Source organism: Falco naumanni, chromosome 7 (genome assembly GCF_017639655.2).
Source record: "Falco naumanni isolate bFalNau1 chromosome 7, bFalNau1.pat, whole genome shotgun sequence".
NCBI lineage: Eukaryota > Metazoa > Chordata > Aves > Falconiformes > Falconidae > Falco > Falco naumanni.
In genome coordinates, this window is record NC_054060.1 from 10,822,104 (window position 1) to 10,848,117 (window position 26,014).

Sequence of the window (26,014 nt, forward strand, 5' to 3'; positions counted from 1 at the left end):
CTCCACCATTATTTCTTTTACCTATAAAAGCAATCACAGCTGCCCTTGTGCCGCGGGTCCTGCACAGGACTGAAGCGTCTTCTCCCCAGGTGGAAAGAGCAGCGAGACCTGCCCCCTTCATCCTCTGCGTATTGATTGTGAGGCAGAGGCATTGCTTCATTTTACATCTATTATTTCACTTGCCTTTAGAGGTGAGATACAGAAGGAGAGAGGATGCCTGAGGAGAATCAGTTGCATTGATCAAAGCCTCCAGGTCGTCGCCGTGAGCACTGCTTGGCAGCGTTGGGTTGTTTAACAGGCGCTAGGAGATGCCAACCCGCCCTCCTGCGCGCTGTTCGCCTGCAGTGCGGCGCACGCACGTATTTTCCCCTCTCCTCACATCTGCACTGCCTGTGCTGTTCTAAAACCCAGTGAGCCCAAGCCTATGCCCTGTCACGCAGCACTCGCTGCGAGATGGGCAGCTCCCTGGGTGTGTGAGACAGGAGATGAAAGAGCGCCTTTATCTCCACGGCTGGTCAGTAGTCCTCATTTTATTTGCACTCCCATTCGTCCCAGCTCGCCTATTTACCCAAGCAAATAAAAGCTTTTGCCGAACCGTCGGCTCCTGTGTGTGGTGTTTAAAGAGCACGCACGTTTTCCTGTGGCCCCTCTTGGCTCTGCAAGCTGGATGCCGAACAAAAGCACTGCCTGGGTTACCCCAAGCCTTTGCATTGCTGCGGTGGAGCAACGGGTGCTGCTGGCGCTGTGAGCTGCTACTGCTGGCAGCCCTGGTTCACCAGGCTGCTACGGCATCACCGGCGTTGGCCACGGGAGGAGGAAGAGCACGTTTACTGATGACAAATCACGTGTAGAAAATCGGATTCTTGTGGAATCAAACTCCTGGCAGGGAAAGGTGCAGAGCAAAGCAGGCAGCATGTGCTTCTCTGGTCCCACACAGCACCAACCGAAGCACCCCTGTTTCCGTAGGCCAGAGCGGGGCCTGGCATGCAATGCAAATTGCCTTTGCCAGAAGAGGAAACAACCCCACAGCTCCAGGCCACCTACACCAGCTTTCCATAACTTCATCTGCAGTCTGTGCTCTGAGCTGTCACGGCACAGGTAAGATGTTGAAATGAATGTTCTCCCCAGACCACATGGGTCAGTTATTTTAGATGGTCCCTGAGTAGCAGCGATGTTTTTCTGAGCATCCCAAGTTTCTTACCCAACCCCAGCTTTTCCTTAGCTGCTAAGGTTCCAGCAAAAATCTCTGCAGGGCTGTGTGGTGGGTCATGTGGATGTGGTAGGATTTTCACTGGCACCTTTACCTAAAAGCGGTTCTAAAGGATCTTTACACTTGGACGAGACACCAAAAGGAGCATGGAGAGGCTCTCTGGAGATACAGTTTAGTGACACCTTCAACAGTTGTGTTATCTGCGTTTCCCCTTTCCTGCCCGTGCTGGGTTCAGTCCCAACGCTGGCTGCAGGGTGAGAAACTGGAGGTCTGGGAGGACACAGGTGCGAGCTGGGCTGGGGCTTGCAGACAGGCTGCTCATTCATGCGGGTTTTATTAAGAAGGGAAGGCAAAACCCTAATTAGTTCAGTGAGTGAGATGCCCTGTGATCAGATACAAGGTGAATGGTAAAGGAATGACTTACCTTTGCTGTTGCAGGCACCTGGATTTTGTTCATTAGAGGGATGTTAAACACTGCAAACGTGTTGATTTGTTTGGGGTTGGAATATGTTTGGATTGAGGGGAAAATAATGTTTGATACTAGCAACCGATAGGAGAGCCTGTACACGCGAGCACCCCTAGCCTTCGCAGGGATGAGCAGACCCCGTGTCTCGTGTCCCTCGTGTCCTCCCAAAAGCTGTTTTTCACACCTCTTGAGATACCCCTTGAATGAGGCTTTCCTCCAGAGCCTCTCTCCTGCCCTCTGTTCCAACGTGGCTCAGGGGAGGATGCTCAGGTTCAGGACGAGCTCCCACTGCCTGCACAGCCCTGTCCCACTCTCCCTGCATCCTGGGGCTCCTTTGCATGTCAATATTTTATTTTTTTTTCCAACAGGGCTATAAACAGCAACCTTCGCTTTTGGGTGGATGACATCCCAGCACCTCAGCCAGGCGTTCCCAGTAGGATGGAGCCAAGGTTTATTTCCCCAGAGGGGCAGGGCTGAGCCCCAGGAGAGTCCCTGGCAGGGTTTGTTTAGGCCCCTTTGCTCTCTCCTTTCTTTACGGTCCGTCCCCTGCGCAGATGTAGGTTAGCTGGCAACTCCCGATACCCCCTGACCTCTCGCCGCAGCCTGGCGTCTTTCCCTCCGGCGCTTGGCGTCTCCAGACGCTCTTTCTTTCCCCTATCCTTCCACCAAAGAGCTGCTTCTCACTGGCTGCATCTTTCCAGTGAGCCTAATTAGACAGGAGCCTAATTAGAGCCAAGCAGGAGCAGTGAGTCATTAGCAGAGCCCTGTGGGAAGGCCCGGAGCAGCCGTGAGCCCAGCAGGGCGGCAGCGTGGGCAGGGGAGGGGGCCGGGGGGCGGCGGGTGCTTGGCTGGGCGCAGAGGAGCGGCTGTGGGAGGGAAGCAGCTCCTGTTGGGGTGTGCGTGTGTAATTCCTCCAGACGGTGACCCAGAAATGGAGCAGGGGGTTACCCACCTCCCTGCACCTGCTGGGGAGCCGAGCGGCTGGGCACCCGGCACTGCTGGGCTCGCATCAGGGCAGGGGGCGTCCGTCCCTCCTACCCAGCTGGGCAGTCAGAAAACAAAAGAGCTTTTCCTGGCGGACTTTGAGGGTTTTTTCTCCTTCTTTTGTTTCTACTCGTCCCTTTTAATACACGGCTGTCCCCCAGGACGGAGCAAAGCCAGCGTCCTGGGGACTGGCTGCCTGCTGGTGGCTGTAGGGACAAGGAGCCCTGCTGGGGGGGACAAAGCGAGTGAGGGGAGCAGCAAAGGGCAGAATTTCAATGTTTTCTCTGGATGGAGCTGCAGGGCTGGGGTTAGGTGTGATGCCGGGACCAAGAGACGGGACTTTCTATCGGTCAGTAAATCATGTCCCGGCTGAGATTGCCAGCAGCCTTTCAAGAAGCACAAGTTGTGCCGTCCTGGCATGGCCCTGGACCGTTCCTCCAGCCTCAGCTGGGAGGGGAGGGCTTCCCAAGAGAGCCAGAACTGAAAAAAACACACATCATTTGATTCCTGAGCTCCGTGGTCCCCGGGGGCTGTCAGAAGGAATGAAAGGACAAGTCAGATAGCCAGGGTGAGTCTTCTTGGGCTCTTCCCCCATCTTCACATGGAAGGGGGCTGCACAGAGGGGTCCTTGTCCGCTGTGTCTCTGAGACGCGGCCGTCAGTGGTGCAGCGTGTGCTGGGGAGCGGGAAGTGAGATGTCCAGGCGCTGACAGCGTGAAAGCCAGGCTTTCTTCCACCTAATTGGATTTGCTATTCAGCTGAGAAACGCTGAATGGCCTGGGTGGGCCCTGAGCTTGGGATTTCAGTGAGGAAGTCAGAACGACCCGGTAAAGTAGGTCACGCTGCTGCAAACAGGGTTGATGGCTTTGCACAACAGCCAATGATGTTAAATAAGGAGGTGGTGAGACGGAAAGAAAAGAGAGATTGTAAGGAAGGAAGAATAAATGATCTCAGCCTCTGCTGTTCACCCCCACCAGGAGCCCCTGCTGCAGGCTCCCATCCTGGGGACACCAGCAGTGCTGCCTGTACCTGGAGGGTACTGAGCTCCGGCTCTGCACTGGGGGGAGAGGGATTGGGCCCAGTTAAAATTTCCAGTTGGTGGTGGGGAGCTGGGGGCAGTGGTTTCTTAACTTCTTTCTTAACTTCATTTGTGAGCAGCGTTTCCTGAGGGGGCAGGTTGTGAGCCTGGACCCTCTTCAGAGACTAAAACGTGTTGCGTTTATCCCAAGGGAGAAGGTGCGTGGGGAATAGGAAAACACTGTGACATGAGACATATCACAAGGAGAATGTGCAATGCCGGGGCATTAATTAATGTGCAGAAGATGACAAGCCAAGGACACGAGGCTTCAGTGCTCTGTGTAGACACGGATGAATTTGAAAGCATGTTGGTTGACTGGAAAAAACACTCCTCCACTCCAATTATGTGTCTAAAACGCCAGAGCCAGCCTCTGGATGGATGTGGGGCTTCCTTAGATGCTGGAGGTATTAAATCACCAGCAACTCTGCTTTTAATTGACTCTGGTGACAAAGAGAGAGTAAGCTCAGATGCTAATTCCCTGTAGGGCTTCACTGCACAATAGTCCTATTTCAAGGGCAGCTGGGGTCAGGCTGGGAAAATGTGTATCTAAAAACCAATAAGGCACTATAAATTTAATTTAAATGAGTCATAGGAGTATCAGCCTTTTGCATCTGAGGAGGTTCAGCACGGTCGATCCCTGGGGATGGAGGTCCCGAGACCTGAGTCTGGGAGAGGTGCAGTCCCACTAGCTGCTTGCCCGATCCCGTCTCCCTGCCCTCTCCTCCCAGATGCTTTTCAGAGGGCGAGAAGCTGTTACAGAGCTGGAGAACCAAAGCGGAGAGAGCCCGTGACTGAGCCTGAAACGAGCCGTGTCCTGGCCAAGCTCTCTGGTGTCACCGGGTCCCTGCAAAACGAGGCGGAGGTAGGTGTGGGACAAGCGCCCCTTCGGTGGCCCGGGGCTGCCGGCAGCAGTTTGCTGCCATGCCTGGGTCTGAGCAAGGGCCGGATCCTTGCGAGAGCCTGCACCTCTGGGGGATCTCCGTGCCAGGCTCCTGGGCACCACATGGGGAAGATGTCCGATCTCCAACACCCCGCAGCGAGGGCTGGCTATAGCATGTGGGCATGTTTGCCGGGAGCCTGGGAACACACAGCCCCTGTAGTGCCACCAGACAAGACTCTTTCCCAAGTGCTCGCTCCCAGACAAAGCCGAGCGTGACCTGCTGAGATGGCAAAAAAGCTTTTAAAAAAAGCAAAACAAATCACGTTTACATTGCTTCCCCTGTACCTCCCGGTAAAACCCAGCCCCGCTTGGGCTGTAGCTTTATTTTGCCTGTTACATCCGTTTCCATCTCCTACTCCCCTTTTACTTTGTTGCTGCTAACCAAGAAACCTTTGTATTTTGCAATGCATTTAATTCCATAGCAACAGGTTGCTGCTGTCACAGCAGCTGCTGATTGCTTTTGAATTGTCTTTCAGGCAAGCTCCAGAATAAATACAAAAGAGCAGGTCTTTGCATGGCTCATATCAAAGCTAGCCAGTCGCAAAGCCTCCCGAGCTGGTATTTAAAGTCCCAGAGTCCCATATAAAACCTGAATCAACAAAACTGAAAGGGATTTCATTCACACACTCCCTTTTTCCCTCTCCTGCTCATCAAACAGTAATTTCTAGCCTGAATTGGTTTCCCAAAGGGCTTTTTAATAAGCTTTTTTCTATGGAGCTTTACACTCGTATCTGCCCAACTCACATCAGCTAATGCTGCTGCCCACCCAGCTCCCACGGGCCAGGAGACATGTTCCCAGTCTCCTTAACAGCTCAGAAATTCAGGCTCCAAATCCCCTTGAGACGGTGCGTGATACCCACAGGTGGTTTTGCTTCCCAAGCCCAGCAGGCCCTGCTAGTAAGGGGAAGCAAATGTGAACGTGCAAGGTCGTGTTTTGCTGCTCTGATGCGCTCATGTTCCCAGTCCCGAGCAAAGCTGGAGCTGCTGGTCTCGTAGCAGGGGAGAACCCAGAACCTTCCCAGAGCAGGGCTGGATCAGTCCCCTGCTCCTCCAGGATGGGGAGAGATGCACACGGAGGAGAAGCGTGAACAGGAGCCCCAGCTGGAAAGCCCATCTCGCCTGTCAATGGGCCCCTTTCTTGGGAGCTGCAGCAGCCAAGTGAAGGCAAATCAGAAAAACAGAAGTATAAATTCTTCTCATTTTCCTTAGAAATTACTGGCTTTCCCTGCAGGAGTACGGCTGTGTCTAGGTTGGGCCCCCTCAACCTATTTGGCAGGTGTTAGGAGAACTTGCAAGTCTGCAATGCTAAAATCATGGCACAGTCAAGCTGAGCGAGAACAGCCATGGAGGAGGAGACACATGATGTCCTCGGGACACAAGAAGCCCCGGACTTGATTCCCAGATCTACCACTACCCTTGGACGAGGCACTTGACAATGTGCCTCAGTTTCCCAAGCGCTGAAGCAATAATAATTACAGCTGGGCTGGTTGCTTAGCAGGTTGTTTGTGAACTGCCCCGCCGAGTGCCAACCCTGTTATTATTCCTCGGCCCTGTTATTAGACCTAAATCCAACTTGCTGAAGAATGAAGACTCCTGTGAAAAACACACAAACGGTTTCCCAGATCATCATTTTTATTAAAGTTCACAAGCAGCTGAAGGAAAGAAAAAAGAAGAAAAAAAAAAAAAAAAAAAAAAAGACTAGAAGATGTAAATAAACGTCATTCAGAGCATCGTGGACTGGCTGGGCACAAAGCGTGTTCTTCCCGGCAGCAATGGGCACTTGCTGCTCCAAAAAGACCTTTGTTGTTTGAAGCCGTGTCAAGGCTTTTCATCACATTGCATCATTCAGCTGGCCAGGCTACAGCTTAACCTAATCCAGGGGTGAAAGGCAAGCATCTGCAGGACCAGATCTGCTGTGGAGGAAAGCGGGACGCTGGGGCAGTGCAGGACCAGTCTTGAGCAGTCGCCAGCCCTGGAAGAGGCTGGTCAGGAGCCGGACCCCTGTATCAACAGCCAAAACCCACGTGCCTCCCGCCACAGCATGAATGAGGAGCGACTCGGGCTGACAGCTCCTGCACGGATAAACCCAAAGGCAGTTGGCAGCCGGCGTGCGTGGCAACCCGGGGCAGGCAGGCACCCTGCCGCCAGCAACGCTCACATCTCTCCAAGGGAGGCCAGGACGTGCGGTGCAGCGGGAAGGGGCAGGGGGTCCCTCCCCAGGGTGGGGGTCCCTCCCCAGGGTGGGGGTCCCTCCCCAGCCCGCGCTGCCAGCCCTGAGGGGCTCCCCTAGCCCGCTGGCTTTCCCCCCGAGGCCTCGCTCGAGGCAAGATGCCCACTTCCAAGGCGCGAGCTTTGCCCTGCTGCACCTCTGCTCGTTTACTAATTACGCCCTCACCCACGCGCTGCTCAGTGACTGCGGGCGGCTCAGAAGAGCGGCTCGGAGCACGCAGCGGGTTTTATCTGGTGACTATCTCGGCAGCAGTGCCGGTGCCTTGGCACGCTAACAGAGCCGTCGCGCTCTTCCCAGCAGCTGCGTGCGGGGAGCTGCCCAGCCTCCGACCAAATCGCAACCGGCTGTAGTGAGGAAAGGGGAAAGAAAAAAAAAAAAAAAAGGTAATAGAAAGGCCCGAAGTACAAAACAAAAGGCACCTGCCCTGTTTTGCTGCAGTACCCAGCGCTGCTGGCAGCTGCCCCAAGCTCCCACACTTTAATGTTTCAACAGCCTTCGCCTCCGCAGAGCGGCCAGAGGATGGGGAGAGCCAGGTGCTCTCAACCCATTTTGCCTTTAAACAAAACTTCCAAATCACCCGAACAGCAGGCACTGCCAATGGTAAGTTCGCTGTGTCTAAAAAAAAATATTACTATCTCTGAACCCCCTCAAACGAGTAACAAAAAGCACCTAACGGCCCCCCCCATGCTGTGCTTGCCGAGGGATGCAGCCTCCATCCCCCCAGTCCCGTGAGGCCACCGGTGCCCACGAGCCGTCCCCGTGCCCCTGCGCCCAGCCCAGCAGCCAGCGCTCCCGGCTCCTCGCCATCGCCACGTGGTGCCCAGTGGCAGGGCTGGGTGGCCCTGGTGCCCCCTGGCATGGTGCCGGCAGCGGGGCTGGCCGTGCCTCCGACTCCTGGTGCCAGGAAGGGATGTGAAAGGCTCCTCGGAGTCCTGGGCGCGAGGACGGGAGGGAATTCGGTCACTGTGTCGGCTCCAGCAGTGAGACGGGGGACATGGATGTGACTCTGGCATCTGGGGAGGGAAAGAGAAATCTCATTAGCAAGCATGATGCTCGGCTCAGCCCGCGCAGGGGACCACCAGAAAAGGGATGGCACGTTAGCAGCTATCGAGGTGACCCCCCACCCCGAATCCCAGAGAAGGGTGGAGGTGGAAAGCAGCTGGTTTGTTTGGGGTTTGGGGTGTGCTTTGCTTTTGCAGGAGAGGGGAGAGAGCGGGCGTTCAGCTGGGGAGGGCTCAGAGCACTGGGGAGCCAGGCAGAGCTGGCCCAGAAACTTCCATGGACATGAGACAAGGGAATGAAAAGTTGAGCGAAATGAAGTTTTAGGTGGTTTGGGTTTTTTTGTTGGTTTTTTTTATTTTCCTAGGGCAGGGAGGAGGGCCCAAGAACTGGAACAGACAAAACAAAAAGACCCTTTTTCTCTTTTTCCGCAGGTTCCTCCAAAACCACCCATATGACTGACATTTCCAAGGGGTTGATTAATCCAGTCTGAGGCCAAGCTCAGACTGCACATGTTTCCATCTGCCCAGGGTTAGGAAAAGCCTGATTTTCATCGACTTTCCTCCCCAGGCCAGCCACTCCCTTCCAACGCTGCCTGATAAACTGGCTTCAGAGACAACCAGCCGCTCGGAAAGAGCAGCAACAGCAAAAAAACTGCAGTCCCTGTTTATCCAGCCTCGCTGTTACACGCATGCAAATGGATTTCCCTAGGAGCCACCAAGAGAAACCAGCTGTGACTTTGTTCTGGCAACACAAGCGAGCTTGTAACAGGTTGCAAGCAACCAACCCAGCAGCACGCAGGTGAGCTACGGCATTTGGGAGCCGGGAGATTATGCCGGGTTATTTGTAGGCTGCCGTTCGCAGGCACGCGGGGCTTCTGCATGGGAAGATGTCCGGCTGCAAGAGGGGCTCCGCGGTCAGAGTCAGGAGTGATGCACAGCAACAAAACCCTGCAGCTTCTTGCAAGGTAAGGGCTGGCCAGGCGCTGCTCCACGTGGAAGGGAAGCCAAACCAGGCAGCAGTAAAACGGTCTTTGCAAAAGGCTTGTTGTCTAATCTGTAATTAAGGAGTCAGGAAAAGTCACTGAACAGATCCAACATTCAGTGAGACCACGGTATCAAAAGACAGTTCCGATCCCGGCGTGCTGCCTAAATCCTTGCCAAAGCTTTGGAGCCAAAGTTCAGCTTTTAGGTGGGAGAGCAGCCTCGGAAGCCTGCAGCTTGGCCGCCCAGCACCCACCCAACAGCAGGCACCAGCTGTTGGAGCCACCCCACAGCCCTTGCAGGAGCCAAACCCACCAAAGGGCTCCAGTGGGAGCCACAAAAGGGGCTCTGAGCATTGAAGTGAGCCCCAGGAGTGAGTGCCTGAGCCCTGCCTGGCCACCAGCCTCCGCTCCCTACAACCCAGGCCACAAGGAGGATCCTGCAGGAGCTGAAAGGCACTGGGAGGGGAACCCCCAGCTCTGGCTGCTGAGGGGTTTGGCTCATCCCCATTTGGTGTGAGATGGGAGCTCTGACGTCTCAACCCCCAGCTGAAGGCTCCTCTCTCTGGCCCGAGCCCATCTGTGGCTCTGCCCCACCAAAATGAAAGCGTCACACAGGATGGATAGTTTGGAGAAGCCACTTTTAATTTGGAAACAGGCAGCTTGGAGAACCTGTTCCTGGTACGGCCTAAAGTCACCTCCTAGGAGATGTAGAGTCATCCCCACCCGCTGTCACTGCCCAGGACTGCAAGAGACCACCCAGCATCATCCCCTGGGCTCCTGGCCAGGCTTTGCTTGTGTTTATAAACACGAGAACCTTCATTAGCAGAGTGCTCAGTATTTTATTTCCCCTTTGTATCAATTCAACTCCTTGTGGTTACACCACCACAGGAGGGAGGAGACTGGGCTTTCATGCTTCATATTGCTAATCACGCTTGATCCCTGGAATTAACTGCAGGTAATAAGCACTAAATTAATGTCACACGGCATCCTTGGCAGGGGTGCTGGGACCTCTGCCGAAAGGTGCCCCGGCTCCAGCTGGGAAGGGTGAAGGCCATGCCCTCGAGGAAACATTTCCAGCCGATCGGTTTTATGCTTGAAATGAAAAGCCTGCTTGGTGTTCCACGATCGACATTTTTCAAGGACACGTTACTTGGGTTTCAGGGCCAGTAAGAACGCAGCCTCACCAGCCTGTAGGTGAGAAGGTTGCCTTTTTTTCACGAGTACGAAGCACCACTTCCTACGGTGCGAGTGCCCAGGCCCTTCCCCACCAGCCCAGCTTGCTCTGCTCTGAGGGCACCTTGGATGGTTCCTCCTGAGCCTTTTCCAGCTGAGGGTAGTTCCTATAGGATTCGCACTCCCAAAGCACACCAGCACCTGGGCACAGGCTGGCCAACCCGTCTTCTGGGAGCCCCTACTTGAAGAAGTCCCACAGAGACTAAAATAGGTGTTGCAGCAGAGACCTTACATGGTGGAAGCTACAAGCCAAGAAGACCCCTCAGCCAGACGATCGACAGGGTAGTTGCAGGACCCTATAGCCAGTTACCCCAGTTCCTGGGCCCAGTTTTGGCACAGAGGCAGCCAGGACAACCAAGGCAAGCACGTGGGACACGGCTGGTGCAGCATGGACAATGCAGCACATTACAGACATTCAGGTGTGGCCTTCACCCACCCGTCTTGGTGCTTTATTTAAGCAGCTGTCACAGTGGTTAGGGCCATAACAATAACTTAAGTTAAAAAAAAAAATTAATCTCAAGAAAAATAACATGAGGAGACATTCTGTAGGGCAAGAACTCACGTATATTTTAAATCCTACTTCCAACCAAAGAGTGGAAGCGAAGCCAAAATCACACAGTGACTTTTCACCAGTTTCATTTGCAGGTTGGCATAGTACAGTTCCTAGGTTTTTTGTGTTTATGCCAGCCCCCAGATTACAGGGGGACAAAAACTACCTTCACAACCCCCACACGGCTGTTTATTAGATCGGAGCAACGCACACACAGTACGGAGGAAAAAAGGTAGGAGAGGAAAATAACATCTCTGTGACTTTGGAGACTGCTTTTTATTCAGTGGCTGAAGAACCAACCTGCACCTGAAAACGTTCCCTATTCCTATCCCCAGCAGTACGGCTGGTGTGGAGCTTTAATATTCAGATGCATCTGCCACCAGAGAAAATTAATTTTCAGCTCTAGGATAGCTCTTAATGGGAGGCCCCATTGACCGGAGCTGAAAATGATGGAGTCCTCACACTCCTTGCCGCAACATTTAATAGCGGAGTGGCAGTTAATTAGATTACTGAGCCACTGCGACAGATGCTAGGCAACGCCTGAGGAGGAGAATTTGGAAAGGCCATTATCTTCCAGTGCTGGGAAAGCTCTCAGAGATCTCATTTTAACCCCTTCCACTCTTGCCCTGCCCTCACTGTGGTCCAACCCATGTTAAAACCAGGTGTTAACACAAATCAAAGGCCATTAATCAAAAAATAATGGGTGCTTCTTTTCCCCCTGAGAAAAGCAGGTGGTCATGTTGGGCAAACGCCTGGCAGAGGTGCCAGGAGCTCCTCCTTGGTTCCCAGTTGGCATCAAAAGAGATGCTCACTGGGAGATGCCAGTAATTTCACCCGCTGGGCGATTCCCAGGCGCACCAACCACACCGAGTGGGAAGCAGGGAAGCGAGAGGGTGTTAGAGGGTTTGGGCAGCATTCCTTCCTCCCCCTGTTAAGTGAAGTGGATTTTGATGAGTCTATGGAAGAATTTCCCTCCCCACAGTGCCCACTTTCCAAATAAAACCGTAAGCAAAGCTTGTCAATCCCGCCCCCACACGCGAGAGTTTCCCAGGTCCTTCAGCCAGCTGGGATGCACTCCCCAGCCACCAAAGCAGGGTTGTGTGTGTTGCTGGCACTGTGAAACCTGCAGACTGAGCTAGCAGAGGTGTTACAGGCTTCCTGGGAAGATGATGCTACCCAAGCGTTGCCCGTGTCAGTACCTGCTTTCACAATGCAAGGTGAGAAGAGCTTTTGGCCTTTCCGGCCAGCTGCATCTCAGCACAGATTGGTGAAGACGCACAAAGCTCTGTGGAGTGAAACTGCTAACCCAAACGGCGACCAGACATCCCCCACTGGGGAGGAGAGAGGAGGAATCAACAGCCCCGACCCTGTGGCTTTGCAACAGCACCTTCTCCGAGCAAGCAAGAACCGGAGCACCAGAATGAGACAGGACATCGTCAGTTCCCACCGACTTTCTTACTCTCACACACCCCCAAACACCGATAAACACATTCTTCTTCTGGTTACAAAACCCCTTCCCTCCCACTCAGGTCTCACACAGAAGTCTCAGAAGTTCTGATTTAACAAGCAACAGTTTGGATGTTAAATAAACACCAGGACCATCAAATACATCATGGCTTCTAAGCTTTTGCCTCTGCTACCCACTGAAATATAAATACAGCGCATAAAAAGAGATCCAGCGTTTGCCAGCATCCCAAGGGTCACTTGCCTACATATGCTTCAGCTTCAAATAAATCACCCAGATACACAACAAAAATATTGAACTACTGAGACTTTTTCCAAAGCACTTGTTACCTTCGTACCTCCCAGGACCTGCATGCAAGCGCTTTTGGAAAACTTAACCCCTCAACCGCACGGGGAGAGGATGCATTCCACGGTGACAGCGGTGAGAGCAGGCGTGGACACATCTGCCCTCCCCTACCCACCCACAGAAGGATGACGCTGGCACATCCAGCTAGCCTGGAGCACAGGGAGAGGAGCTGTGGCCTGCTGGCAACCAATCCACATAGATGTACCTCTTAAGATACCGGGAGGATCATCTGGAAACAAGAGAAACCCGGAGCTAGCTCGACTTACAACAGAGGCGATTATTCTTTTCTGGCGCTGCATCCCACCTTTAAACGTACCCTTCTCGTAAAATGTGAGCAACCTGGAACCCGTGGCTTTGGCATGGCGTGTTGCAGATGCAATTGAGGCAAGACAGCAAGTTTCAATTTAAGAGGAGAAGACCCTTACCTTATTGACGTCCTGGATACAAGCCCCCGCGCCCTGACCCTCATCATGATGGCAAGTGCTTCCAAGTGCTGACAAAAGCTGTGGGGATGAGTGAGTAGGGCACCGTTGTGATACAGTTCCACGTGTCTGATGTAGGGTCGTAGCAGTCCAGTGTTTTGCATCTCTGAGTGCCAAAGTAACCTCCCACCACGTAGAGTTTATTCCCCGAGGCCAAAGCGTGGCATGACATGCGCTTGGCTGTCATGTCCCCGATGCGCGTCCACTGGTCTGTTTCGCAGTCAAAGCGGTAGGCGGATGCTGCCGTGAACTCGGTGTCTCCTCCCATGATGAAAATCTGGCTGCCCAGGACAGCAGCTGCCGTGTAGCGCCAGGGCTGTGGGCACTCAGCTTTGATCATCCACCGATTCTCAGCTGGATCATAGCACTGGACTTTGGACGCCAAGTCTCGGTGAATGCTGGTCCCGCCGAAGACAAACAGCTTGAGCCTGGCGCTCACCACCGCAGCGTTGCTCACTCCGTCTCTCAAAGGAGCCACCATCGTCCATTTGTTGGACAGGGGATCGTACTTCTCTACTTGCTTCAAGGACACCGAAGGAGATGCAGGAAAGATTCCAGCTACTGCAGTGTGCCCGCCAACCACGTACAGGCAGTTTTCCAATTCAGCCGAGCCATGCCCAAACCGAGCTATTAACATCGGGGCTGCTTTTGACCATTCCTCATGAACAGTGTCGTACACCCACACGTCTTTCGAGACCCCGTTCTCGGAGCCCCTGCCTCCAGTGATATACACTTTGCAGCCGATGGCACAGGCACTAAACTCCTTCCGGGGACTCGGCAGGTCTGCTTTGGGGATAATCTCCTTGGCTTTGTGATCCACTTGGTAGATCTTATCACACATGAAGGTCTGTCCTCCCAGGATCAGCAAGGTGTGCCCAGCTTTGCGAGGCCTGGCACAGGGACTGGTGACCACCCCATCATTCTGGAGGATCTTCTTCTTGCACTGAATAGCTTCATCCAAGACAAGCTTGTTTCTTTCGTCCACCATGATCAAGTCCTCACAAGCCAAGGCCTCCTTGAGGCATTCAGAAGGAAGCAAGGCCAGACGAACATTCCTCAGAAGTTCTGGGAGATAAGCTTTCCGCTCATCCAGATCGTATTTCACCCACTGGATGACAGCCTTAAAGACCTTTTCTTCATCCTCGATTTCCAGCTCATCGCTGGAAATGAGGTCCAGCAGAGTGTCCTTGGAAAGGTTGTTGAAGTCCTCACTCTTGTGAACAGTCTCAAAGTTGACCAGGCACATCCTCCAGGAGAGTTCATAGAGCCGCCGGCACTGATGGGCATCCGAGAGCAGCATCATGCCCAGGCAGTTGGAAGGGTAGAGGTTCTTCTCCAGGAACTCGGCCGCCGCGTCTCGGACGTCGTGGAACTGCAGCATGTCTCCAGCCTCCAGCAGGGACTCGGCATTCTCCTCATTGATGATGATCCGAGAGGAATAAGCAAAGTCCAGCAGTAGCTCCAGCACCTCTGGGTGGAGGCTGTCATGGAAGTTCACCTCATCATCCAGGCTCTCCCGGAGGCCATTGCTAAACATGGCTTCGAAGTATCTGCTGGAGGCAGCCAGCACTGCCCGATGACACGGGAACGACCTGTTTCCTGCCCAAAGGGTGACATCGGTGAACATGCAGTGCTTCCGCAGGGTGTTCAGATGGGACAAGACGCAGTCCGGGTGGGAAGCTTTGTGAAAAAGCAAGATGTTCATGGAGCCGGTGCTAGTCCGGGATTTACGGTTCTCGTGGACGCTGACTGACATGATGACAGAGCTCTTGCCTGCAAAGAAACAAAGAGAAGAAACGTTATTCCCTTGTCATTACTGACGTAAGGCACGGAGAATATATGCATTTGCTATGCAACCCTGGTAGACTGTCAATGGACCTCAGACATGGAGCACCAGCTGACTCTCCTGCTCTGCGGGTGCTCCTGCACCCTGGCTTGCAGAGCCCGTGCCTCCTGCACCCCCACACCCTCCAAAAATTTAGCTGAGGCTGAGCAGGGTGGGAAGGCAGAGCCGGGTGAAGGGGGAAATTCTGCACTTTGGTTTCAGCAACAGAGCAACAAAGTGAAGCAATCAAAACCCAAACTTGATGGTAAATTGTCTCAACAGCCCCTGGAGGGTATTGGCAAACCGCAGAAGAGTTACTTTTCCTTAGAAAACAGCATTAAGAGAGCACTCTATCCAGGAGAAAGGGCATCGGTCTGCTCTTGGCTCAGCAGAAATCAAGTTTGGCTTCTGATTTTAATGAAGATTAGTGCAGGTTTAGGAAAGGCAATCGCTACAGGTTTTATTTATAGAATATTTAGCTACACGCACAAGCCAAAAGTTTTGAACAAATTTTACCAAACCCTTTCATTGTAGTTTTTGTTGGTAAAACTCACCAGACACTTCATGTGACTCAAACATTTCGCAGGACAGATTGACATCAGAGAATAAGACAACAGAGACAGCTAAATCATGCTTTTTAACAGACAGGCAGAAGCAAACACAAGGCTTTTATTAGCTACTATTTCATTTAAGTGCTACCTGATACCTAACCTTGCCTGTAGAAGAAAAAACCCTTTGGACCAATCAAATTAATACTACTTAGATGATAAAATCCAAGTAATTTACTCCAAAATATTTTAGCCAGCTCTATTTTGTTCCCCATTTAACTAAAGCAGACACAGTCCTCTTACAGCAGAAAGTCAGTACTGAACTTAGTAGCACAACTGTCTTAAGGTTTGAAAAATCAGTCCAAAAGAAGAAAAAACAAACAAACAAAAAAAAAACAAAAAACAAAACCAGGGTCAGCCTGCTGTGCCTCTGCTCCAGGCCCCCGTGGCAGCGGACACAGCAAAGCCATCACAGGCATGACACCAGATGCGTTTCTCAGTAAAAGAGACTTTTCCTGGCTAAAGGTAGAGTTTGCAGGTGGGCAGCTCACTAAAGGGGCTAAAAATGGGGCATGTCAGAACTCGGGGTGGTGGGTGGTGTCTGAATTGTCCCAGGAGCGTTTCATCTCTCAGGGCAGGCAGGACCCTGTTGGGATGCCCAGGAGCATCAGGGGCTGCCACCTTCAGCTCGGCTTCCCTGCCAACACAGGGCAGCCACCGGGAACAGCTACAGCCTGGGGAAAGTGGGCCTAATTCCCAGGAAAAAGGGGTTGCTTGAGAAACTGTGTCCAGCTCTGCTGCATCTCCTCTCTCACCCCACACTATTTTTCTATCCCTTTTCTACCCTGCCTTCCCCAAAACACTGCACTTTTGCTTTGCAGGCTGCAAACACCGGGGCTAAAATTCCACGGCATGCCCCTCCACCCACCTAACTGTTTAGAAATCAGTAATTAGCCACACGGATCTAGCTGGGGAAGGGTTTTTAGTTGGGTTCTTCTTGTTGTTGTTTTTCGGTTGGTTTTTTAACTTGCATTTTGCAGCCCGAGGTTTCCCAAGGGTCTTTCTCCCCTGCAAGCACAAGGTCTACAGATCAGCCCTGTCCCCCCGGCCAGCCGGAGCTGGCTGCACTCAGGGTCCCGGGGGAAGCCACGGAATGCCAAGAACGGACACGGTGCTCCCAGACTGCTGGCAGGTCACAGCCTTGACCTGGCCGAGACCTGGAGCCGCACAAGCCTCCCACGCTCCACGGGTGGATGACCTCAAGCGGAGGTGGATGGCCAGATAAGCTGCCTGACTCACGCTCTGCCCGTGCATTTCCTACCCCCTGCTTCTCCAGCACCTCCAAGAGTCCAAATCCGACAAATAGTTGTGGGCACATCCCTCCTTCTGCACCCGCGGCCGTGAGTTATTGAGGTTGGTCTTCCTGAGGCCTCACTCCCTCCTCAGGGCTGTGTCACAGTCCAAGGAAAAGGCCTCTCTGTGCAGAAACGATAGCTTGCCCGAGCAGCCACAGCTTCTGCTTGGTCTCTGAACCAGGCAGGAGCACTGACACGGATATTTGGGTTGGATATGTGCATGCTCGTCGCCAAAATCCCTGCAGCCCGCGGCCGAGGCCACCGAGCTCACTCCCCTTGTGATGAGGCTGCGCAGGATCCAGGCTCCAAAAGAGGAAGGAAAACGCCATCACGGAGCAGCACTTTGAAGTGCATCTGAGGGAAATGGTTTCTAACACCTACATCCAGTGCAGGGACAAGACTAATTTAAGAGGTGATACGGATTTCTGTGTCAAAGCTCTGTAACGCAGAAGCAAGGAATACAAATGAAACATTTATGAGTCTGCTAAAAGCTATTGATTTAGGTTCCTGTTCCTACAACCTCAGAAACCACCTGCCATTGCTATCGCTTTCTTTGCCTGCAGATCCGGTCAGCTGTCCAGTGTTAACCTTTGATCTGCTTATGCACAAAGTATTAAGGCAATTTATATAGGACAGCTATCGAAACAAACAAAAAGATTGCAGGAAGGCAGCATCATTTTTTCTGACACGAAGATTAGCGAAGCCACTGCTCAGCGTGGAAGGAGCAGGTCATTTAGAAATTAAAAATATCTATATAAAAGCTGCAGCAGAGCCATTTTATATATATACAGACACTTTATATATGTACACACTCATACATATATATAAAAAAACCTCAAGCTTCTAACATCAAACATCTTGCCCAGGGCACTGGGTAACCCAATAATATTTCTATCCAACGGGTATTGAACAGCATCCAGGGAATAAGTGGGCAGGTTCCAGTCCAGTCCCCATTAGCACTGCTCTTCATATCACCTTGTCCCACTACAGGCACCAACTGATCCCCCAGTACAGCTGCAAGCCTGAGCGCTAAATGGGCCACAGCCACGGCCCCTTTACTTGGCTCCTCCCGGAGCCAGGTTATGACACTAATGTCACCGGTCACAGATCAGCAGGGCTAGACAGACTATTAAACCGAAACCAAAGCAGCCTCTGAACTCCCGTGTCAGCCATCTCACCAGCAAGTTTCGCCTGTGGTTTTCAGCAACTTCCAAACACCTTGTTTTGAGGGCTTCTTGCATGCCTGCTATAGGTGGGCACAAGCAGAGAAGTGGCAGGTATTAATTCTTCCCCTCACAAACACACCCCGCTGCATCTCTCAGTCTACCAGAGAACTTGGCACCATCCCACCCATATCAGATAAACAGAAACTGCAGGCAGCCGCTATTTCATCTGATGGGTTTCTTCTAAAATGTAACAGCCTTATAAACCTCAGAAGCCTGTAACTCAAAGGACCTTCTACATTTTTCATGATGTGCACATGTGTGCTCCAATTTAAGCAATATTTAACTGCAGCGACGAGCAGGCTGGACCCGTGACATGTGCTTTTATAGGAACTTCTCTGAAGCAGATGCATGCAGAGCAGAATTTGGCCCCCACCACATCCCTCGTTTGCCTTACCCAGCTACTGAGCTAAAGAGAAAAAACAGAACTGCTCAGAGTGAGGAATATTTTGCACAAAGAAAGCTGTCAGTGGCCCCTGCCAAGCTCCCACCTGCTCTACGAGAACTCAGGGGGTTATCGGAGCTCCCAGCGACATCCTCTATCATGCAGAAAGTTGTCACCAGAACAGACGTGTCAACGTGAACAGCAGAAGGCATGACCTGAACAAACTGGATCTTGGATTTCTCCATGCTGAATTTATTTTTTTCCTTCGAAAGGCAGTTATTGAAAAAATAAATGTCTACTGCATAGCCTTTTAGAAGGATTTTACTGCACGAGGCAGACGATAACCCTTCTTCCATATGGATGAGGGCAGAGGGGCACCAGCTTTCTGACAGATACCCAGCGCTGCGTGCTGGCTCCGGTACTCCCCTGGCTGTCTGCAGCCGTTGTACAGCAGGTATAGGAAAGGCAGGGTGTTTTTTTTCCAGCAGAGCACGATAAGGGCGCTTTGGAAATCCTTCCCCTCACCCACGCAGGGCAGACAGCAACCCCGAAGGAAGGTAGGAGTTGGCTCAGGGAGAAAAGACCCCTTGAATCTCAGCTCATGACCGAAACAGCTCAGCGGTCTCTCTGGACAGGACAAAGCTGGCACACAGAACAAGGGGAAAAAAACAAGACCACAGGGCTGGCCGAACTCTGCACCCAAACAACAGCCCCAGTGCTCCCGCCCGAGCGCCTCTTGCCCCCTACAAACCATGCCCCAGCAAAACACTGTCCCTCCCAGGCCGGTGTGTCACCATGCTGGAGCCCTGCTGGTACAGGTCACGTAGGAGAAACACTCCATCACCTCTTGAAAAATCCAAGCGGCACTTAGAAATCAGCTTCTTGGAAGCTGTATCAGGCCCTGGTCCCCAGTCCCAAGAGCTACAAACGAGAGGAGGGCTGGGAAGGACTATTGATACATGGCCTATATTTAGCTAGGCGAGGGGTTCCCCCCTCCACCTTAAACCAGTGGGCTGTCCACACATCTCCAGTCGCATTTTATCTGCAGGGAGTTGCCAGCTGCAACGCTGCTGCTTTTCAAGAGGACAGTATCCGACAGCAAATACGACGTTCCCCAGCGGGACTTCAGGGGATCAAGAATCACTTCTGCTTAGAGGGCAAAACTACAGGATTTATAAGCGTTCTCCCAAGACCGTGAAGGTTGGCTAAACACCGACAAAGAGCCCAAATCCCATGAACCAGAGCTGGCACTTTCTGTTCGCCCATCAGACTTCCAGAGAAGCAGCAAGCACGACACGTTCCGTTTTGCCCCACTCAACCATGAACTATGTAAAGCTGTAAATAAGTAAATAAATAAGCAGTAAGGTTCCCCGCTGGCTTAGCTCAAAAGACCTGGAAGAAGCTGCTCGCGCCACGGCAGAGATGCATTGCCAAGCAGTCAGCCATACAGGCCCTCCACGTATGGACTGCACTACAACCTATAGCTGGCTCCTTCCAAACCAGAGCAGACCCGCCTGGAGCAGCCAGCGATGGCTGCTTTTGCAGGGAGGCAGGCGCAAAGGTTCGTTTTTATTTTCTCTCTAATTTCACAATACCAACCCTCTGGGGTGAAATGCTGTCTTGAATTCAGCCAAAGTTCACCTTCCCCCTAGAAGCGGTAGGATAAATTCTCTACCCATTAGTAGCGTGACTGCTCCTTATCCCAAATGTCTGTACCTTTCCAACGCCTTTCACGGACTCCACCACCTGGTGCTTAGGCCAGCAGCATCATCCCAGGGCAAAGTTACTGGTATAGAACAGATTTCCCCCTTTTTACTGTACAGAGTAGCAAACTAGAAATCTAAAGTCACCTATTGCGTTGCCTTCACGAAGGTGAGCTCCTTGCAAAGCCACTTAGAGGAGAAAAAGCAGTGTGGCAACACGCTGGTCAAACACAGAACCCAGATACAGCTGCATTTCAGATGCAATTTTCTGGCATTGGAGACCGTCAAAAGATTGGAGAAGGGGGATCTATTACATGCAGGCATTCGCGTGCTCACAGACACTGCTCGAGCTTCAAAAGCAGAAAAAAAACAACAGAAAACAGGAAAAGATGACGGGGGAGGGAGATGGAAAAGCAAGAAATGGGAAGGAACACATTTTTTTCAGATGATGTTCGTGTCCTTGCGTAACACAGCGGACTATCAGGTACACAACTTGGAACTGCTTGAAATGCTCGACACTAATAATGCCCTTCTGTAAAGAGTGCTTGAGATGAAAGGAATTAAAATAGCACCTGGCATTTGGTGCAGCACTGCACTTGCCGAGCGTGGAGCCTGGGCTGCTGCCAGGTGGGCAGCAAAGGACCTTCCCCACACCATCTCCCAGGCACGCTGCCTGCTCTGCCCATGCTCCTGCGTGCCTGGATGCAGACTTTGCTCCCTAACAAATCAGGCCATTGCCAGCAATTCCGGTGAATTCAGTGGTTTTCCCATGTCAGCCAAATCTGTTCTTGTTTTCTTCAGGATGACTAACGCAGCAAAGATGCAACCGTGATTTTGCATGCTGGAATTCCAGCAACGCAACTGCTGTGAATCAGAGGGTATCTCTGTTGCAGAGCTGGATTTGGCCTTCCTGACAAACTCTTGTTTCATCACATTTTCACACAGGCAAGCAAAGGAAAGACCACTGACTCCATCCCCCCAGCACAGAATTTCTGATCCTGCCCCAGCCTTTGAGAATGGAAGGCATCGTTATCATTTCTTCTCGATTCTCACTTTCTAGCCTAGCCTGTATATCCTAGACAGAAAACAGAGAGACCATGTGAAAGGCTCCTTCTGTTTGCTCAGACAGAAACTGGGAGGTTTTCCAAGCCCAATTCTGTAGGCTCCAGGAGATCATTGTCTAGAGAAGGTCCGGGCACATATCTGAACATCGACATGCTCGGTAAAGCAAAGCTGCACTCAGAAACTTGGTCTGTCCATCACTGCTTCGTACCCCATTCTCACCAGTACCCACCATTCCTCCCTTTAAACCCGTGCTCCACTCTGAGCCCAAAGCCACCACAAGAATCTACTGAATGCCACTTACTACAGAGAACAAAAGCAGTATTGCCAAGCTGTACCAATTAGTGAGGTTCTTGTTCTATCTTGCAAAAGCACTGGTAAAAGGGGCAGTAGTGCCTCAAATCTGTAAGACATGAACTAATCTGAGCCAAAGGCGACCATGTTCCAACCAAAATAAAAATACCCGTAGGAAATCCGCTTTGCATGCAATACATGCAGTTTGATTTGCAAATCAGATGTTGGACTTGCTACTTAGCAACTGAGATCTTCCATAAAGCTTCTTGAGCTACCTGTGAGGCAATCAAATAAAGTTCACATTCACCACTAAGCACACTGGCTTTGCAGTTCCTGGGAATACCACACCCTCCTACAACCACCATCCAAATGGGGATAAATAATGCTTTTAGCCACAGTCCAGGCTCCAGACAATAGCTTTTCATTGCTACGCCTTAACCCCAGTGGATCTTTTCAGAGCCCATGATTCGTTTCAGAGGCTGCTGTGGGGTTTTCTCCTCCCCCCCCAGCCCTCTGGCTCCACTACTGAATAAAGCCCATTCTGCCAGATCAATCACAGTCGCTTTGCAAAATGAATGGGGGGCTGCAGAGGAAGCATGCAGTCCGGTCGCCCGAATTATGCTCGAAAAGGCTCCAGAGTGGAAACAATCTACTTCATCACAGTATCGACCCCAGCCCCATCTGGGCAGGATAAAGTCCTTTTCAAGCAAGCCAACTTGCTAACGTGCTGCGAAGGCAAAAGGCCTTTGGTACTTCAAATATAGAGGAGCGGAACCACATGCCACTTCCCAGGGAGAGTTTAGAAGATGAGATGTGGTATACATCAAATTAATGCCAGAATAACCACCGCAAGCTGCTGACTCCAGAAAGCACATTCAGATCCTCCCACTCTCTGCGGGCTGTGCCCGGCTCCCCGCGCTGAGGCTGGCAGAGCTGGTGGCTCCAATGGTCAGGCTAACCAGAAGCCCTGCAACAGGCGCTGGTACCAAACGGGTCTGTCTGCCTGCTGTCACGGCAGGATTTCAGTTTTGTGCCCGGTGAGTTAACCCGGGGTTTTGCTTCGTCTTCCCCACGCCCCTACCAGGCAGAAGATCTCGGTGCGACTGCCAGGTTTGAGCTGCAGGGGCTCGTTTGCAATTCTGGCCAGCCTTCAGAGCCCTGGAGATGGGGGCCCTCATGCCTCCTAAACTGATTAGCCCCGCACGTGGCTGGGCACGGAAGACAGCCATTCCCAACTAGACTGCAAAGCACTGACAGGTATTGAAGGGGCTGGGGCTGCAAGACAGAGCGCTGCTCATTGCCCTCTGGCTCCGGACAGAAAGAACAAATGTGACACCCATCTCTGCTTTTTTCATTTCAGTACTAACAGCATCAAACCACACGCTCAGCCTGCAAGTTCTGGACCAGCATGGGAGCGCTGCTGCAGCCGAGGCTATCCTGGGCATCTGTGGACACATTGCAAAACAAACCAGAGTGATTGCCAGTGTGCTACAGTAATAAATTTGCCTTGCCACAATCTGACAGGCTGTCATAGAAAACTGGAAGTCTTTGCAAAGTCTAACGGTCAGCAAGCAGACGGTGGTTGTGGGACATGCAGCGTTCCCAGGCTTGAGAGATGCGGGGAAGACAGAGCAGCCTGTACTGGCTGGAGTGATACGAATAGTCTCTGTGGGGATATAAAGTTGATAAGAAAAGACAGACCGATGCGAGGGTGGTTAAACGTCAGGCCAGGGGGCTTGGGGCAGTTTGTTACAGCTAAATGCTTCCTGGCCAGCATTCTTGCAGCCACTGTTTTAAGCAATGCCAGCGACGTCCTCTGCAATTCAATTACAGTCTATAAAAGACGGGAGGAAATCTACTCCTCAGCTCGAGTGCTGACACTGCTTCTTCAAACCTGCCCCTTCCACAATCCCCGAGCGTCAGCCGACACCGCGGACACCCCGGGCCAGCTCTGCCCGTCCTGCTCCACCTACTCATGCCCAAGGCCAAGGCACTGCTCAACACCCTCTCTTTTGTAATGCTGCCACTTCCCTCCTCATCTCGCAACACGCTGCCCGTCTTCTTCCACCTCCACAGATGGCCGCATCCTGCCCTTCCTGTTTCACTCACCTACCTCCTGTACGTTGCCTAAAACCTCCTCTGGCTGCTGAGCAGGACCTGGACTCCCGCAGGCTTTGGGGAGCAGCAGGTTACCACTGCAGGGACAAAAATGCTATCATAATTCACACGTACGTATGGACACATGGATGTGCACACACTCCGCGCTCCCACCGTGTCCAGCACTCACTCCAGCACTGGAGGGAGCATGTGATGTATCAGACACATGCTCATTTTCACACGTCTGGAGTATGTGTCATGCAGCATCTTGTCATCTGTTCCCAAGCTGTCTGCCTTCATGAATTTCATTTGCCTAGCTCCTTCAGTCGAAGGATTTTCAACTGGCCTGACCTGCTCCCCAAAAGCACACCTGAGGCACCGTCCCCACTGCCTGAGCTACCTGAACCTGCCCCCAACACAGCACGGGAGGCTACCATGGGGCATGCCACGCAGGACTTCAGATAACAATATAATCTCAAATACTTGAGAAAATGAACAAAAAAGGGATAGGAAATTTAAGTACCTCAGTCCCGAAGCTGCTTACGGTCTCCTGTGCCTCCAGGTGCAACTGATTTGTTTCTGTGGCCGATTTCACTGTTTGTTTCACTCTCATTCATAATTTTCACTCTTGTGCCCACCTCACACCTTCCCGCTGCAGAGCAAACTTCCACCTATGCCTCCTCCCCACATATTTTACTCAGTATGGCCTTATCACAGAGATAAACCAGAGCAGATGGTTAGGGTTAAAAGACACAAAAGAGACAAAATGTGTTTTCAGGTAAGATTTGATCTTAAGCAGCAAACAGAACAAGGAAATCAGAGAGGCCCCAGAAAGGGTCCCCTCTCACCAAGGAGTCAGACCCCTTGAGAGATGGACAGAGAAAAGAAAGCTGGGGAGATCAGGCCTGTTTTACACCTCCTCAGAGGGCCCAGCGCAGCAATGGATAACACAGCGGAGCTGCCAGGAGCAGCTGGCCGCCACCAGAACCCCGCAGGGTGTGTTACACACATCTCGGGTTGCTCCTTAGGTAAGTTCAATAAAAACAAGTGTCACAAGAAACAGGAAGGAGGGCGAAGACAAGGGAAGCTGTCAAAGTATAAAGGTTATAGAGCTGCTTGTTCTTCCAGCAGCTCTGGGTCTGTCCTGGAGAGCAACAGGTACGCTCGGATAGAGACTACAACAGTGGTGGCCCATGGCACCCTGACCAAGGAGTGACTGCAGCGGGTCGCAAGAGAAGACACACAGAGGTCGCCAGAAAAGAGAATAGAAACTGGTTATGAAGCCAGGGCTCGCCGTACGAAACGCACGAACCATTCAGGTGTCTGCTGCGGGAAGGCTGAGGACGGGAGATTTTGCAAGCAGAGATTTGGCTGGCCCAAGCCCCCCAGCCCAACTACAGCTGCAAGTGGATAGACGACATAAATTTAAAAAAAACCCAAACCTACCGAACGGGCTTTTAGCTTTGTTAAATGTGGAGGGGCCTGTAAGGACAGCAGGGGTGCAGAACTATTTTTTCTCCCCTGCCAGCTCAGCTCAGCCACCCACCCACCCCTGCCCACCCCTGCCGGCCCGGCTCCGGGCGCTGGTGTCACTGTGCGGCTGGAGCAGGCTTGCGAGGGACAGATGGAGAAGGGAAAACGAAAAGGGAAAAGCAGCCGCCTCACTTCCATATTCTCCAAGAGGAGTATTTAGCAGATCACTTTTTTTTTTTTCTTTTTTTTTTGCTTTAGAAGAGCAAAGCCCCCACCTCCCTGCCCAGCTCGCTGCCAGCCTTGCATAGCAGCTGAGCCCGCCGCTTGGAGCCCGGGCATGCGGGTGCCTCCTGCCGGGGTGCCCCGCCGCCGGCCGGCAGCCCCCTGCCCTCCCCTGGCCCCCAAGCCCCGCAGAGGCCAACCCGGCCTGGCCAAGCGGGGCCGGAGCCGGCTCGGGAACGGCGCCTTCCCCCCCGCCCCAGCCCGGGAGAGTCACTCACCCGCTCGCTGCGCGCCGACAGCGCCGGGAGCCGAAGCCCCGGCCGCGCAGGGCGGAGGGAGGCGGCGGGAGGCGGCGGGCGGCCGCGGGGCGGTGCGGGGCGGTCCCGGCCCACGCGTGGGGCGATGCGCGGCGGCGGCCCGGCCCCGCGCTCCGCCTGGGCACAATGTAACCGGCGGGGGGATCCTGCCTCGCGTGGGGCTCCGGGGGCGGGGCCGGCCGCCGCCGCGGCCACTCAGGGCGCGCCCAGAACGTGACGCGCCCCGCCGGCTCGGCCCCCCGCGGAGCGGCGCATGGGAGGGGGCGGGCGCAGGCGGAGAGTAGCGGCCAATAGCAGGACAGGAAGGCGGCTTGGGGGCGGGACGAGGGTGGCCCGGAACTCCCCAGGTCCTAAAGCCCGCCTTCCGTTGTGTCGGCCCTGCGGAGCAGCTCCGCCGGGGTGTCGCAGCCCCCACGCCGGCGGGCTGGGGATTTCCCGGCGGGTTTGCGGGGTGCTCTGCGCTGGCACCCCGCTGCGTAACCGCTGGGACTGCCTTTGTGAGGCCACCCGTGGCATCCCCGCGACAGAAGCCCTTCCCCTCCGA

At 52.9% G+C, this 26,014-nt stretch overlaps 1 protein-coding gene and 1 long non-coding RNA gene across 5 annotated transcripts; one reads left to right on the forward strand and one right to left on the reverse strand.

Moving 5' to 3' along the window:
- The first annotated feature begins 370 nt into the window (after positions 1 to 370).
- LOC121091477 lies at positions 371 to 9,716 on the forward strand. 2 transcript variants are annotated; one of them, XR_005828939.1, is made up of 3 exons: positions 371 to 1,098; positions 2,045 to 3,228; positions 4,466 to 9,716. It is a non-coding gene; the product is annotated as an uncharacterized LOC121091477 (long non-coding RNA). The 2 variants fall into 2 exon arrangements; XR_005828938.1 differs by having other exon boundaries at positions 2,045 to 9,716.
- Positions 6,316 to 25,552, reverse strand: KLHL25 (kelch like family member 25). 3 transcript variants are annotated; one of them, XM_040601349.1, is made up of 3 exons: positions 25,432 to 25,552; positions 12,910 to 14,739; positions 6,316 to 7,920 (listed from the first exon to the last, which is right to left on the reverse strand). In XM_040601349.1, the coding sequence occupies exon 2, from the start codon at positions 14,720 to 14,722 to the stop codon at positions 12,953 to 12,955; it is 1,770 nt and encodes a 589-aa protein (XP_040457283.1). In that variant the 5' UTR covers positions 14,723 to 14,739; positions 25,432 to 25,552; the 3' UTR covers positions 6,316 to 7,920; positions 12,910 to 12,952. The 3 variants fall into 3 exon arrangements, with proteins under 3 accessions (XP_040457283.1, XP_040457284.1, XP_040457285.1); XM_040601350.1 differs by lacking the exon at positions 25,432 to 25,552 and adding an exon at positions 17,873 to 19,775; XM_040601351.1 differs by lacking the exon at positions 6,316 to 7,920 and adding an exon at positions 9,823 to 12,713.
- Positions 25,553 to 26,014: the final 462 nt, after the last annotated feature.

Excerpts from the sequence above, each read along its gene's own strand:
- KLHL25 (XM_040601349.1), bottom strand. The coding sequence starts at position 14,722 with ATGTCAGTCAGCGTCCACGAGAACCGTAAATCCCGGACTAGCACCGGC.